Source organism: Pseudophryne corroboree, chromosome 10, assembly GCF_028390025.1.
Source record: "Pseudophryne corroboree isolate aPseCor3 chromosome 10, aPseCor3.hap2, whole genome shotgun sequence".
Classification (NCBI taxonomy): domain Eukaryota; kingdom Metazoa; phylum Chordata; class Amphibia; order Anura; family Myobatrachidae; genus Pseudophryne; species Pseudophryne corroboree.
In genome coordinates, this window is record NC_086453.1 from 64,430,095 (window position 1) to 64,444,484 (window position 14,390).

Below are 14,390 nucleotides of genomic sequence, written 5' to 3' on the forward strand. Positions count from 1 at the left end.
GACGACGCTTGCTGCTTTCCGACCTTTCACGCCTTCTTCCGTAGGAGCCTGTGGCAGAAGGACGGACACCCCAAGAGATCCCCACACATATGGATAGAACACAGAATCGTAGTGACAACAATTTTATTATTGTCGATTTCACTAGTCGCCATCGCAAATGATATTTGGTTATAACCAGCCAAGTGCAATTACATATCAACACGACATGTATGTTGAAGCAACCTGTAACATTAGGTACAGAGGTAACATGTGTTGGCATAGTGCGATGGATTGATACCACCTCCTTTCTCAGAGACTTTTCTAGAACACACACGTGAGGAGGAAGAACAAACAAGTACATGCATATACAGCAGACAAACAATACACCTCTGTAAGTATACAGCGCCATCTGCTGCCCCTGTACGGTAACTACATGCATATAAACAAACCCATAGTCTGTTGTACATATTTCAACAACATGTTGCGATTAGAACACAAGAAGGACTTTGACAAATCAACTGGCATTTACCCATACAAAAGTATAACATAAGAGTAGGCTTGCTTTTCTAGCAACTCCGTAATCACTAAAGTGTCCGCCAGATGGCGCTAGATTGGATATGTTCAGTTTATACTGATGACTAAATGTTCCAGCTATATTAATGTCCTTCAGGGGGGTGCTGTAGAAGGAAATTGCACTGTGCACAATGGGGGTCATTCCGAGTTGTTCGCTCGTTGCCGATTTTCGCTATACTGCGATTAGTCGCTTACTGCGCATGCGCAAGGTTCGCAGAGCGCATGCGTTTAGTTATTTTACACAAAAGTTAGGTATTTTACTCACGGCCTAACGAGGATTTTTCATTGTTCTGGTGATCGTAGTGTGATTGACAGGAAGTGGGTGTTTCTGGGCGGAAACTGGCCGTTTTCTGGGAGTGTGCGAAAAAACGCTGGCGTTTCTGGGAAAAACGCGGGAGTGTCTGAAGAAACGGGGAAGTGTCTGGGCGAACGCTGGGTGTGTTTGTGACGTCAAACCAGGAACGAAACTGACTGAAGTGATCGCAATGTAGGAGTAAGTCTCGAGCTACTCAGAAACTGCTAAGAAATTTCTATTCGCAATTCTGCTAATCTTTCGTTCACAATTCTGCTAAGCTAAGATACACTCCCAGAGGAGGGCGGCTTAGCGTGTGCAATGCTGCTAAAAGCAGCTAGCGAGCGAACAAATCGGAATGAGGGACAGTATTTGTAATCCAATGAGTGGTGCCGTGGAGCAGCTACTTAAGAATTCGAGGGACGAATAGGCCCGAGAATAAATAAGCGTCCTGGGTTTTTTAAAAGAAGGAAGCCTGGGACAGGGAATGGGAGAAAGGGGGAGGGGAGGGGAAGGGGGGGGATAGAGCAGGTAGCATAGCAGCATCCTATAGGAAAAAGGGGAGGAGAGTTACCTGGGAGGTACAAAAGACCAGGAATGCCAGGCAGGCTCCCTCTTTTCATGCTGATCAAGGATCCAAGAAGGCAGCTCCTGGAATCAAGGAAGGAATAAGTACACTTTGATTATTAATCCTCCCCGCGCTCCCCCTCGCCTGAACTGCAGGTAGAACCACACTGCAGGCGCACCCCGCAATACCCTCCGTACACTGTTTTAGTGCAAATAGATGCAGACCCTTACACTAACGCTGTATAACAGCCAGCGTCCACCCCGCAGCATGCCCAGGCTTAAGAGGAATCCCCCCCCCCCGGCGTCTCATACAAACGGACGCAATCACGGCCACGCCAGCGCGCGGAACTGCAGCTCCAGGGCCCCGGCCGGTGACGGCGGGACCACCGCCCGCTTCACCCCTCCATAAGTGGCTAGCACGCGGTGGGCCCGAGGCGGGCTCCGGCGCGCCAGCCCACAGCCCGTCGCAGGGCACGCCCCCCCCCCCACTTCCGGCGCCGAGCGATCGCGTCACGCTCGGCGCTGCCCAGCAACCGCACATCCCGGCTCCAACGGGTCAGGCCGCACTGCCGAAGCCCGCGATTTCAACCCCGCGACCGCCGCCCGCTTCACCCCTCATTCCTGGCTGGCGCGCGGCGGGCCCGAAACAGGCTCCGGCGCGCCGGCCCACAACCAGCCGCAGGACACACCCCCACCCCTTCAGGCGCCGAGTGATCCGCAGCAGCAGCCGGATGTCCCAGCTCCGGCGGAACAGGCCCCGCCGCCGGAGCTCACACGCACACACCCCGCGTCACGGCACACTAACAGCACGTACCCACACACGACGTGCGCAGCAGCAGCAGTATAGCACGGCTCCGGCGGGACAGACCCCACCGCCGGAGCCCGTGAGCACACCCCCCGCGTCGCTGCACCTGAGCAGCATGTACCCACACATGATGGGACGTGCCCAGCAGCAGCCGCAGCAGCAGCCACAAACCCCGGCACCAGCGGGGCAGGCCCCACCGCCGGAGCCCACACTTACACCCCCAGCGACGCTGCACAGTAGCGGCGCGTACCCACGCACGCTGGTAAGCGCCCAGCAGCGGCAGCAGCCACAGATAACGGCTCCGGCGGGACAGACACCACCGCCGGAGCCCGTGCACACCCCACCCCCCAGCCAGCGCTGCAATTAACCCACCCGTACCCTCCAATACTGTCTCGGGGCACCCTCACGTGCTCCCCCCCCCCCCCCCCTGGTGGCAGGCAGGGCCTGCACCTTCCCCCGGCCCATTACCCGTCAAGTACTGTGTTGGCTCACTGGGTTAATAGCTGAGACTGTTCTGAATAGTGATGTGGATTCCCTGGTTCAATACCCACTGATGCCTTTCTTCCAGCCCACAGCAGCAAGACAGCACGCTTAAATAGTTAATTATTTATTTCCATAAATTTTCCCCTTTTCTGTCATGTTACTTTGTAATATGGTACTTTTCCCTTTCACTTACTGTACTTACTTACAGATGATCAGACTACTCGTCTCGCTTCTCCTTACGGCTTAGCTTCGGGGGGGAGCCCACGCGAAACTTTGCAATCTAATGATTCCTTAGGATGCACGCAGAGGGACCACCCAGATAAGTATCATGTATTTACAGGCTAGGGGTATGGCTTCTGCGCTGTGGCTTAGTGGGTTAAAGCGACTGTCTGATAAGCAGGCCTCAATGGTCAATGAACATAATGAGTGAAAAGTCCAGCACTGTCCACCAGTATAATCCCACATCTAAGCAACCCTCCCCTTCCCCGTTGCTAAGGCTTCCCTCATAAAATCTTTGCTCTCACAGTAATACACTAGCTTCCCCCCTTCTTAATTACTGATAGCATGTCCAGCAGACGCTAACTGGCTGGGGGTTATCTTATTTCCCCTCCTCCAACAATGTTAGTGGTTCCCTTTCATCTTCTCCCCTGCACATAACCCCTCCCAGCAGTGTGACCAGTGTACGGTATACGAGGGAGGGGGTGTAAAAATAAAAATACAAGAAATAAATGAAATAAAAGGGCAGGGGGGTGCTGGGTAGAATTACAGGGTTGTGGGAGTTAGTGCAGCGCATAGTGGGTAATAGTGTCATAGTAGACAGTATAACATGGGTCAGTGGTTACATTGCAGAGTCAGTATTAAATTACAGCGTATAAAGTATGATAGGGTTATAGTATGCGATTGATGCAAGGATCGCAGAAGTGCAACGGCATGTATATATTGCAGGGTAGAACAGGTACTAGTAATGCTGCTTTCACATCGCAAAACCTGCTTTTGAAATGGTATTTGAAACGGTTCTTAAAACGGAGAAATAGCTGTGGCCTAGCGGTTAGAGCAAGGCGCTTACAGTGCGTGCTCCCTGGGTTCGTTCCCCAGTGCGGGCACATTTATTTATGTCTGAGCAGTTAAACCCATTTCACATCTCATGTTGTAACCAGTAAATTACCATTTCATTACCTTTTTTGGTACCATTCACACTAGAGATGAGCGCCGGAAATTTTTCGGGTTTTGTGTTTTGGTTTTGGGTTCGGTTCCGCGGCCGTGTTTTGGGTTCGACCGCGTTTTGGCAAAACCTAACCGAATTTTTTTTTGTCGGATTCGGGTGTGTTTTGGATTCGGGTGTTTTTTTCCAAAAAACCTAAAAAACAGCTTAAATCATAGAATTTGGGGGTCATTTTGATCCCAAAGTATTATTAACCTCAAAAACCATCATTTCCACTCATTTTCAGTCTATTCTGAATACCTCACACCTCACAATATTATTTTTAGTCCTAAAATTTGCACCGAGGTCGCTGGATGACTAAGCTAAGCGACCCTAGTGGCCGACACAAACACCTGGCCCATCTAGGAGTGGCACTGCAGTGTCACGCAGGATGTCCCTTCCAAAAAAACCTCCCCAAACAGCACATGACGCAAAGAAAAAAAGAGGCGCAATGAGGTAGCTGTGTGAGTAAGATAAGCGACCCTAGTGGCCGACACAAACACCGGGCCCATCTAGGAGTGGCACTGCAGTGTCACGCAGGATGTCCCTTCCAAAAAACCCTCCCCAAACAGCACATGACGCAAAGAAAAAAAGAGGCGCAATGAGGTAGCTGTGTGAGTAAGATAAGCGACCCTAGTGGCCGACACAAACACCGGGCCCATCTAGGAGTGGCACTGCAGTGTCACGCAGGATGTCCCTTCCAAAAAACCCTCCCCAAACAGCACATGACGCAAAGAAAAAAAGAGGCGCAATGAGGTAGCTGTGTGAGTAAGATAAGCGACCCTAGTGGCCGACACAAACACCGGGCCCATCTAGGAGTGGCACTGCAGTGTCACGCAGGATGTCCCTTCCAAAAAACCCTCCCCAAACAGCACATGACGCAAAGAAAAAAGAGGCGCAATGAGGTAGCTGTGTGAGTAAGATAAGCGACCCTAGTGGCCGACACAAACACCGGGCCCATCTAGGAGTGGCACTGCAGTGTCACGCAGGATGTCCCTTCCAAAAAACCCTCCCCAAACAGCACATGACGCAAAGAAAAAAAGAGGCGCAATGAGGTAGCTGTGTGAGTAAGATAAGCGACCCTAGTGGCCGACACAAACACCGGGCCCATCTAGGAGTGGCACTGCAGTGTCACGCAGGATGTCCCTTCCAAAAAACCCTCCCCAAACAGCACATGACGCAAAGAAAAAAAGAGGCGCAATGAGGTAGCTGTGTGAGTAAGATAAGCGACCCTAGTGGCCGACACAAACACCGGGCCCATCTAGGAGTGGCACTGCAGTGTCACGCAGGATGTCCCTTCCAAAAAACCCTCCCCAAACAGCACATGACGCAAAGAAAAAAAGAGGCGCAATGAGGTAGCTGTGTGAGTAAGATAAGCGACCCTAGTGGCCGACACAAACACCGGGCCCATCTAGGAGTGGCACTGCAGTGTCACGCAGGATGGCCCTTCCAAAAAACACTCCCCAAACAGCACATGACGCAAAGAAAAATTAAAGAAAAAAGAGGTGCAAGATGGAATTGTCCTTGGGCCCTCCCACCCACCCTTATGTTGTATAAACAGGACATGCACACTTTAACCAACCCATCATTTCAGTGACAGGGTCACGACTGTGACTGATATGACGGGTTGGTTTGGACCCCCACCAAAAAAGAAGCAATTAATCTCTCCTTGCACAAACTGGCTCTACAGAGGCAAGATGTCCACCTCATCATCATCCTCCGATATATCACCGTGTACATCCCCCTCCTCACAGATTATCAATTCGTCCCCACTGGAATCCACCATCTTAGCTCCCTGTGTACTTTGTGGAGGCAATTGCTGCTGGTCAATGTCTCCGCGGAGGAATTGATTATAATTCATTTTAATGAACATCATCTTCTCCACATTTTCTGGATGTAACCTCGTACGCCGATTGCTGACAAGGTGAGCGGCGGCACTAAACACTCTTTCGGAGTACACACTTGTGGGAGGGCAACTTAGGTAGAATAAAGCCAGTTTGTGCAAGGGCCTCCAAATTGCCTCTTTTTCCTGCCAGTATAAGTACGGACTGTGTGACGTGCCTACTTGGATGCGGTCACTCATATAATCCTCCACCATTCTTTCAATGTTGAGAGAATCATATGCAGTGACAGTAGACGACATGTCCGTAATCGTTGTCAGGTCCTTCAGTCCGGACCAGATGTCAGCATCAGCAGTCGCTCCAGACTGCCCTGCATCACCGCCAGCGGGTGGGCTCGGAATTCTGAGCCTTTTCCTCGCACCCCCAGTTGCGGGAGAATGTGAAGGAGGAGATGTTGACAGGTCGCGTTCCGCTTGACTTGACAATTTTCTCACCAGCAGGTCTTTCAACCCCAGCAGACTTGTGTCTGCCGGAAAGAGAGATCCAAGGTAGGCTTTAAATTTAGGATCGAGCACGGTGGCCAAAATGTAGTGCTCTGATTTCAACAGATTGACCACCCGTGAATCCTTGTTAAGCGAATTAAGGGCTCCATCCACAAGTCCCACATGCCTAGCGGAATCGCTCCGTGTTAGCTCCTCCTTCAATGTCTCCAGCTTCTTCTGCAAAAGCCTGATGAGGGGAATGACCTGACTCAGGCTGGCAGTGTCTGAACTGACTTCACGTGTGGCAAGTTCAAAGGGCATCAGAACCTTGCACAACGTTGAAATCATTCTCCACTGCGCTTGAGACAGGTGCATTCCACCTCCTATATTGTGCTCAATTGTATAGGCTTGAATGGCCTTTTGCTGCTCCTCCAACCTCTGAAGCATATAGAGGGTTGAATTCCACCTCGTTACCACTTCTTGCTTCAGATGATGGCAGGGCAGGTTCAGTAGTTTTTGGTGGTGCTCCAGTCTTCTGTACGTGGTGCCTGTACGCCGAAAGTGTCCCGCAATTCTTCTGGCTACCGACAGCATCTCTTGCACGCCCCTGTCGTTTTTTAAAAAATTCTGCACCACCAAATTCAAGGTATGTGCAAAACATGGGACGTGCTGGAATTTGCCCATATTTAATGCACACACAATATTGCTGGCGTTGTCCGATGCCACAAATCCACAGGAGAGTCCAATTGGGGTAAGCCATTCCGCGATGATCTTCCTCAGTTGCCGTAAGAGGTTTTCAGCTGTGTGCGTATTCTGGAAACCGGTGAAAAGCGTAGCCTGCCTAGGAAAGAGTTGGCGTTTGCGAGATGCTGCTACTGGTGCCGCCGCTGCTGTTCTTGCGGCGGGAGTCCATACATCTACCCAGTGGGCTGTCACAGTCATATAGTCCTGACCCTGCCCTGCTCCACTTGTCCACATGTCCGTGGTTAAGTGGACATTGGGTACAACTGCATTTTTTAGGACACTGGTGACTCTTTTTCTGACGTCCGTGTACATTCTCGGTATCGCCTGCCTAGAGAAGTGGAACCTAGATGGTATTTGGTAACGGGGGCACACTGCCTCAATAAATTGTCTAGTTCCCTGTGAACTAACGGCGGATACCGGACGCACGTCTAACACCAACACAGTTGTCAAGGCCTCAGTTATCCGCTTTGCAGCAGGATGACTGCTGTGATATTTCATCTTCCTCGCAAAGGACTGTTGAACAGTCAATTGCTTACTGGAAGTAGTACAAGTGGGCTTACGACTTCCCCTCTGGGATGACCATCGACTCCCAGCAGCAACAACAGCAGCGCCAGCAGCAGTAGGCGTTACACGCAAGGATGCATCGGAGGAATCCCAGGCAGGAGAGGAATCATCAGAATTGCCAGTGACATGGCCTGCAGGACTATTGGCATTCCTGGGGAAGGAGGAAATTGACACTGAGGGAGTTGGTGGGGTGGTTTGCGTGAGCTTGGTTACAAGAGGAAGGGATTTACTGGTCAGTGGACTGCTTCCGCTGTCGCCCAAAGTTTTTGAACTTGTCACTGACTTATTATGAATGCGCTGCAGGTGACGTATAAGGGAGGATGTTCCGAGGTGGTTAACGTCCTTACCCCTACTTATTACAGCTTGACAAAGGCAACACACGGCTTGACACCTGTTGTCCGTATTTCTGTTGAAATACTTCCACACCGAAGAGTTGATTTTTTTGGTATTTTCACCAGGCATGTCAACGGCCATATTCCTCCCACGGACAACAGGTGTCTCCCTGGGTGCCTGACTTAAACAAACCACCTCACCATCAGAATCCTCCTGGTCAATTTCCTCCCCAGCGCCAGCAACACCCATATCCTCCTCATCCTGGTGTACTTCAACACTGACATCTTCAATCTGACTATCAGGAACTGGACTGCGGGTGCTCCTTCCAGCACTTGCAGGGGGCGTGCAAATGGTGGAAGGCGCATGCTCTTCACGTCCAGTGTTGGGAAGGTCAGGCATCGCAACCGACACAATTGGACTCTCCTTGTGGATTTGGGATTTCGAAGAACGCACAGTTCTTTGCGGTGCTACTGCTTTTGCCAGCTTGAGTCTTTTCAGTTTTCTAGCGAGAGGCTGAGTGCTTCCATCCTCATGTGAAGCTGAACCACTAGCCATGAACATAGGCCAGGGCCTCAGCCGTTCCTTGCCACTCCGTGTGGTAAATGGCATATTGGCAAGTTTACGCTTCTCCTCCGACAATTTTATTTTAGGTTTTGGAGTCCTTTTTTTTACTGATATTTGGTGTTTTGGATTTGACATGCTCTGTACTATGACATTGGGCATCGGCCTTGGCAGACGACGTTGCTGGCATTTCATCGTCTCGGCCATGACTAGTGGCAGCAGCTTCAGCACGAGGTGGAAGTGGATCTTGATCTTTCCCTAATTTTGGAACCTCAACATTTTTGTTCTCCATATTTTAATAGGCACAACTAAAAGGCACCTCAGGTAAACAATGGAGATGGATGGATACTAGTATACAATTATGGATGGACTGCCGAGTGCCGACACAGAGGTAGCTACAGCCGTGGACTACCGTACTGTGTCTGCTGCTAATATAGACTGGATGATAATGAGATGTAGTATGTATAAAGAAGAAAGAAAAAAAAAACCACGAGTAGGTGGTGGTATACAATTATGGATGGACTGCCGAGTGCCGACACAGAGATAGCTACAGCCGTGGACTACCGTACTGTACTGTGTCTGCTGCTAATATAGACTGGATGATAATGAGATGTAGTATGTATAAAGAAGAAAGAAAAAAAAAACCACGGGTAGGTGGTATACAATTATGGATGGACTGCCGAGTGCCGACACAGAGGTAGCTACAGCCGTGAACTACCGTACTGTGTCTGCTGCTAGTATAGACTGGATGATAAATAATGATATAAAAAATATATATATATCACTACTGCAGCCGGACAGGTATATATTATATAATGACGGACCTGCTGGACACTGTCTGTCAGCAGAATGAGTTTTTTATAGAATAAAAAAACACCACACAAGTCACACGACGAGTGTTTAACTTTTTCAGGCAGACAATCACAATATACTGGTGGTCAGTGTGGTCAGGTCACTGGTCAGTCACACTGGCAGTGGCACTCTGGCAGCAAAAGTGTGCACTGTTTAATATGTACTCCTGGCTCCTGCTATAACCTATAACTGCTCCCCAGTCTCCCCCACAATTAAGCTGTGTGAGCACAGTCAGATATTATACATAGATGATGCAGCACACTGGGCTGAGCACAGATATGGTATGTGACTGAGTCACTGTGTATCGTTTTTTTCAGGCAGAGAACGGATTATATTAAATAATAATAAAACTGCACTGGTGGTCTCACTGGTCAGTCACTAGTATAACTAACTAACTACTATCAGCAAAATTCTGCACTCTCTGAGTACTCCTCCTAAGCTCCAGTAAATGAAGTGTCTCACTCTCACTCTCCTATCTATTTCTAAACGGAGAGGACGCCAGCCACGTCCTCTCCCTTTCAATCTCAAAGCACGTGTGAAAATGGCGGCGACGCGCGGCTCCTTATATAGAATCCGAGTCTCGCGATAGAATCCGAGCCTCGCGAGAATCCGACAGCGTGATGATGACGTTCGGGCGCGCTCGGGTTAACCGAGCAAGGCGGGAAGATCCGAGTCGCTCGGACCCGTGTAAAAAAACATGAAGTTCGGGCGGGTTCGGATTCAGAGGAACCGAACCCGCTCATCTCTAATTCACACTGAACCGTTTCACCCATAGAAAACAGTGGTTGTCAATATAAATGGACTTTTCTAGCCCACACATTATTAATAAGTATTTAATTAAATTAATTATTAATAATTTTGGATAGTAGTACGATGGAACCCAGCAGCTTGAAGCATTGTGCTATGTTTTATATATGAGGGTATCCTTGACGGTCCCAGTAATTTGGCAGCAGATTTCCTCATCCCCTCTGATCCTAAAGCAGCTCCCTCACCTCTTCATCACTCCAATTAGACATTTTATAATGGCTTTGCAGTCTAAAAGTTTATAAAGCCACTCTCACACGTGTCTCCTGTGTTTTCCAAGCTTGTTTCCTGGTTGTGGAGGCTGACATCACACATGGAGACAGCCTATGACCTCCTGGGGCTTGCAAATACCGGGGGTAAATCCAAGTTGATCGCAGCAGGAAATTTTTTTTGCAGTTGGGCAAAACCATGTGCACTACAGGGGGGGCAGATATAACATTTGCAGAGAGAGTTAGATTTAGGTGGGTTATTTTGTTTCTGTGCAGGGTAAATACTGGCTGCTTTATTTTTACACTGCAATTTAGATTTCAGTTTGAACACACCCCACCCAAATCTAACTCTCTCTGCACATGTTATATCTGCCCCCCTGCAGTGCACATGGTTTTGCCCAACTGCTAAAAAATTTCCTGCTGCGATCAACTTGGAATTACCCCCACCGTTTCAGACCCTTTCACACTACAAGAACAGTCATCGCATTGCCGTGAACATGTATTATTACATTGATAGTAGGTATATAAGAACAGTATAATACAGATCAGTGTGGGACAGTCACGCGCCATATCGTTCATATTAGCACATTTTTCGGTATTACCCGTGGCCTTAGCTCCATTATTATTGTATTGCAGTTAGTCGGAAGGCGTCACAGGCGATTTGCAATGCCTTGCACAGTCCATACATTAGAAAAAGGCCTGGGTGCACAGAGCATAACGAGGCAGTAACAAAAATAATAATAATAATAATAATAAATAAATAAAAATAAATAAAAAATAGACAGGCCATGATTTGCATAGCGCGGTACAGCCCAGCGCTACACAGTACAACTTCCACTGTGCTAAGCGCAGGGTTTAATCCCCTGGCATTGTATTATGTGGTATAGAGTTATAATGATAACCGCTTAGTACAAAGTAGCTTGTTATATTACCTGAGTGTCATACAAAAGGCAGGCTTGGGAGGCAAAGCAAGTAGCGATAGCGATCTCAATAGAAAAACCATCAAAGCTGCTTTGGGGAATGCGCAGCATTATGTTCGCTTAGGTAGCAGAATAGCAGAAACGCACCATTTATGGGGCAATGGTTAGCATTACGGCCTCGCAGCACTGAGGTCATGGGTTCAATCCCAGTTCTTAATTCATATTACATTTACTAGCTATGTCTTTAAGCGCTGAATAAGTTTGTTCCATAACCAAACGGTCATACAAAATGCAACAAGTAGCGGTAGCGATCACAGTAAAAACCCATCAAAGCTACTTTAGTGAACGTGCAATATGATGGTCACTTATGGTATCATAATAAGATAGACAGGACAGAAGGAAAAGGAAAGCCAAAGGTCCGGGCGCAAAGCGAAGGTTTAAGGGCTGAATAGTACCTCGTCTCTGCATAAAGTAGGGGTCAAGGCTGCATGTGCCTTAGCGGTATACGCGATAACGTAGGACAACTATAGTCTGGCGCAAGGCATGAATATCAATTCAGCGTAAACGCACCAGTTATGTGGCAAGGGGTAGTATTACGGCCTCACAGTGATTAGGTCATGGGTTCAATCCAGTTAAGAGCATTCTTTGTGGAGTTTATATGCACTCTCGGGTGTCTTATTTCATATGATAGTTGCTAGGTATAGATCATAGTGCGCTATATGATGAGTATACCTAACCGGATTGAACCCGTTAGGATGTAGAATTTTTCCTTTGTTATTTTCGGTGGAGGCACCATCAGGATGTAGAATTTTTTTATTTTCGGTGGTGGCACCGTTAGGATGTAGGCATTTTTTATTTTCGGTGGTGGCACCGTTAGGATGTAGAAATTTTTTATTTTCGGTGGTGGCACCGTTAGGATGTAGAAATTTTTTATTTTCGGTGGTGGCACCGTTAGGATGTAAAAAAAATTTATTTTCGGTGGAGGCACCGTCAGGATGTAGAAAATTTTTATTTTCGGTGGTGGCACCGTTAGGATGTAGAAATTTTTTATTTTCGGTGGAGGCACCGTCAGGCCATTTGAAAGTGTCGGCCATTTGAAAGTGTAATTATCAACTGACAAGACATGGCAGTATTGGCACGTAAGGGGTTGCCAGCGGGCGAGATCAAAAAACTGGGCAGGTGGAAATCAGGAGCGTACAAGGTATACTTACGCGCGGAAAAGCAAGACTAGAAGGCAGCTCGGCGTCTTTCGCGAAACCCAAGGCCTTAAGCTGCCCGCCATAAATGGGGGAATGAAGGGCTTTTTCCAATTTTGCCCTCAAACAAAAAGAGGTTTTGTGGTTTTCACCTTCATATGGGTCGCGCGAAAGTTCGCACCATAGGTCCGCATACAACAGGGGGTAACGATTATGTGTAATGCTACTTTTCAGGAGTGCAAAAGGTCTAGGGGGCAACGATCTAGGAAAAAGCAAGGGGAGCGAGCTGATTACGGCAATTCAAGCCGACATACAATGGCTGAAGGGCCGGTGGCCTAATACACGGATCACATGGTCCGATATAGTCCCAAGGGCACAGGGGGGCCCGGGGTTACAAAGGGTCAGAAGAAAGGTGAACAAGGTAGCCCGTCTCTTAACGGGAGAAGGCGATACGATCGCCAGGCACCCGTTGTTGAGGTACGGAGAGGAAGGGCTGTTCAGGCAAGACGGGGTACACCTGACAGAGAAGGGTTTAGCTTTATTCTTGGGCGACATAGCAGAAAGCGTCAGTGGGAGGCAGGAGGTAGCAGCGGGTGGCGGGCCTGGGTTCTAGGAACCAGGCTATGGCGGCAAGCAGTGCTCCTCGGCAGTCTGTAGTAGCGCAACGTCGGTTGGCCGGCACTTCCCCCAGATACTCGGCGAGTTTGTCGTGGCCTCAAGGGCCGACACGGTCGTCATCTTAAGGGTGGACCGGTGCTTTGCCAATGGTGGGAAGTGGTACCGCTCAGCTAACTTGCGCAAGGGCGGGACTTAGGTTCCGCCCCGTTGTTTAATTTAGGAGAAATTAATATGTAGGCTGTAGCCGGGGGTACGCACTGCTTTCTCGCCACCCACTTACAGAGTTCCAATTCTAATTCGATCAATAAATTTGGCTGGACCTTTTAAATCGCAATTCAGTTGTCTGAGTGTTTATTGGGGAGAAAAGGGGGTAGGGGGTGAACGGCGAGGTCGTTAATAAAATCAATGGACGGCTTAGTAGTGTATAGCACCAGTTTCCAATAGAGGGCCCTGTGGAGTAAGTCATAAGAAGTAAAAACTATACGCCTTTATATTCCTAAAAATATTGGTGTCCACGGAAAAGTAAGTAGTTAAAGCTACTCCAGGTACGCTGGCACATGGTATGGATGGAGCCCACGTCGGGTGGTCACAGCATGGAACTTAGGTAAGGCACTCTTTGGTAGAAGTGGTATGTTGGGCAGGTGGCGTCTCAGCCTGGGACTTAGGTAATGCACTCACTGATGGAGGTTATTATCACTGGAGTGTTTTTCTGGGCAGGGGCGTCCCCCTTCTCACCCAGGGAATTCAGCTATTGTCAGGCTCCACTGTGTGGTACAAGCTTGTTAGAGTGGAAGGGGTGTCAGAGTACCTGCTGCAAGAGTGGGTGCTCCTGCTGTTGGTATCCTCATCTGTGGCTGCAAACACGATCTCCCCTCTGGCCTGGCTGCTTGTCTTGCTGGTGAGGAGGCCCAATCTCCCTGTCCCCAGGCGCGGCGGCGGCTGCGGGGGTGATGACCGCGCCGGTCTCCCGTGGATCTCCTCTTTGGCGGCAACAGCATCCCCTTCTACTTTGCGACGCTCCGTCCCCCCTTGTTACTGTAGTGGTGGGGCACGCTTCCCGGCTTCTTCACTCGCCGCCGGGCTCACTTCCTCTACAGGCAGGTGGGCGGGTCGCAGCTGGTGGATCCCGACTTCCAGCTGCGGCTGGCGCTTGGTCCTGCGCGGCGCTCCCCGTCCTCTCATACGCGCCTCAGCGCACCTCTGCGCCGCTCCTCTCTTCCTTTCCTTTTTAAATGGCTCCTACTGTCTTCTCTCCCACGTGCCTTCCTCCAATCAGCGTGACTCCAGGGTTTCCCGCTCCCTCTCCAGATCAACAGGATAGCCCTGGGTCCTAATACTCCACAGCTCGTCTCCCTTGCCGGCCCGT

At 49.3% G+C, this 14,390-nt stretch overlaps 1 protein-coding gene across 1 annotated transcript in view; it reads left to right on the top strand.

The window, feature by feature from the left end:
• Positions 1 to 457: 457 nt before the first annotated feature.
• LOC134965192 (phospholipase A2 inhibitor and Ly6/PLAUR domain-containing protein-like) overlaps positions 458 to 14,390 on the top strand; it is a 41,262-nt gene continuing 27,329 nt past the window's right edge. Inside the window, exon 1 of the mRNA XM_063941704.1 lies at positions 458 to 518. Coding sequence (XP_063797774.1) covers positions 458 to 518 — 61 coding nt within the window. The remainder of the gene's footprint in view (positions 519 to 14,390) is intronic.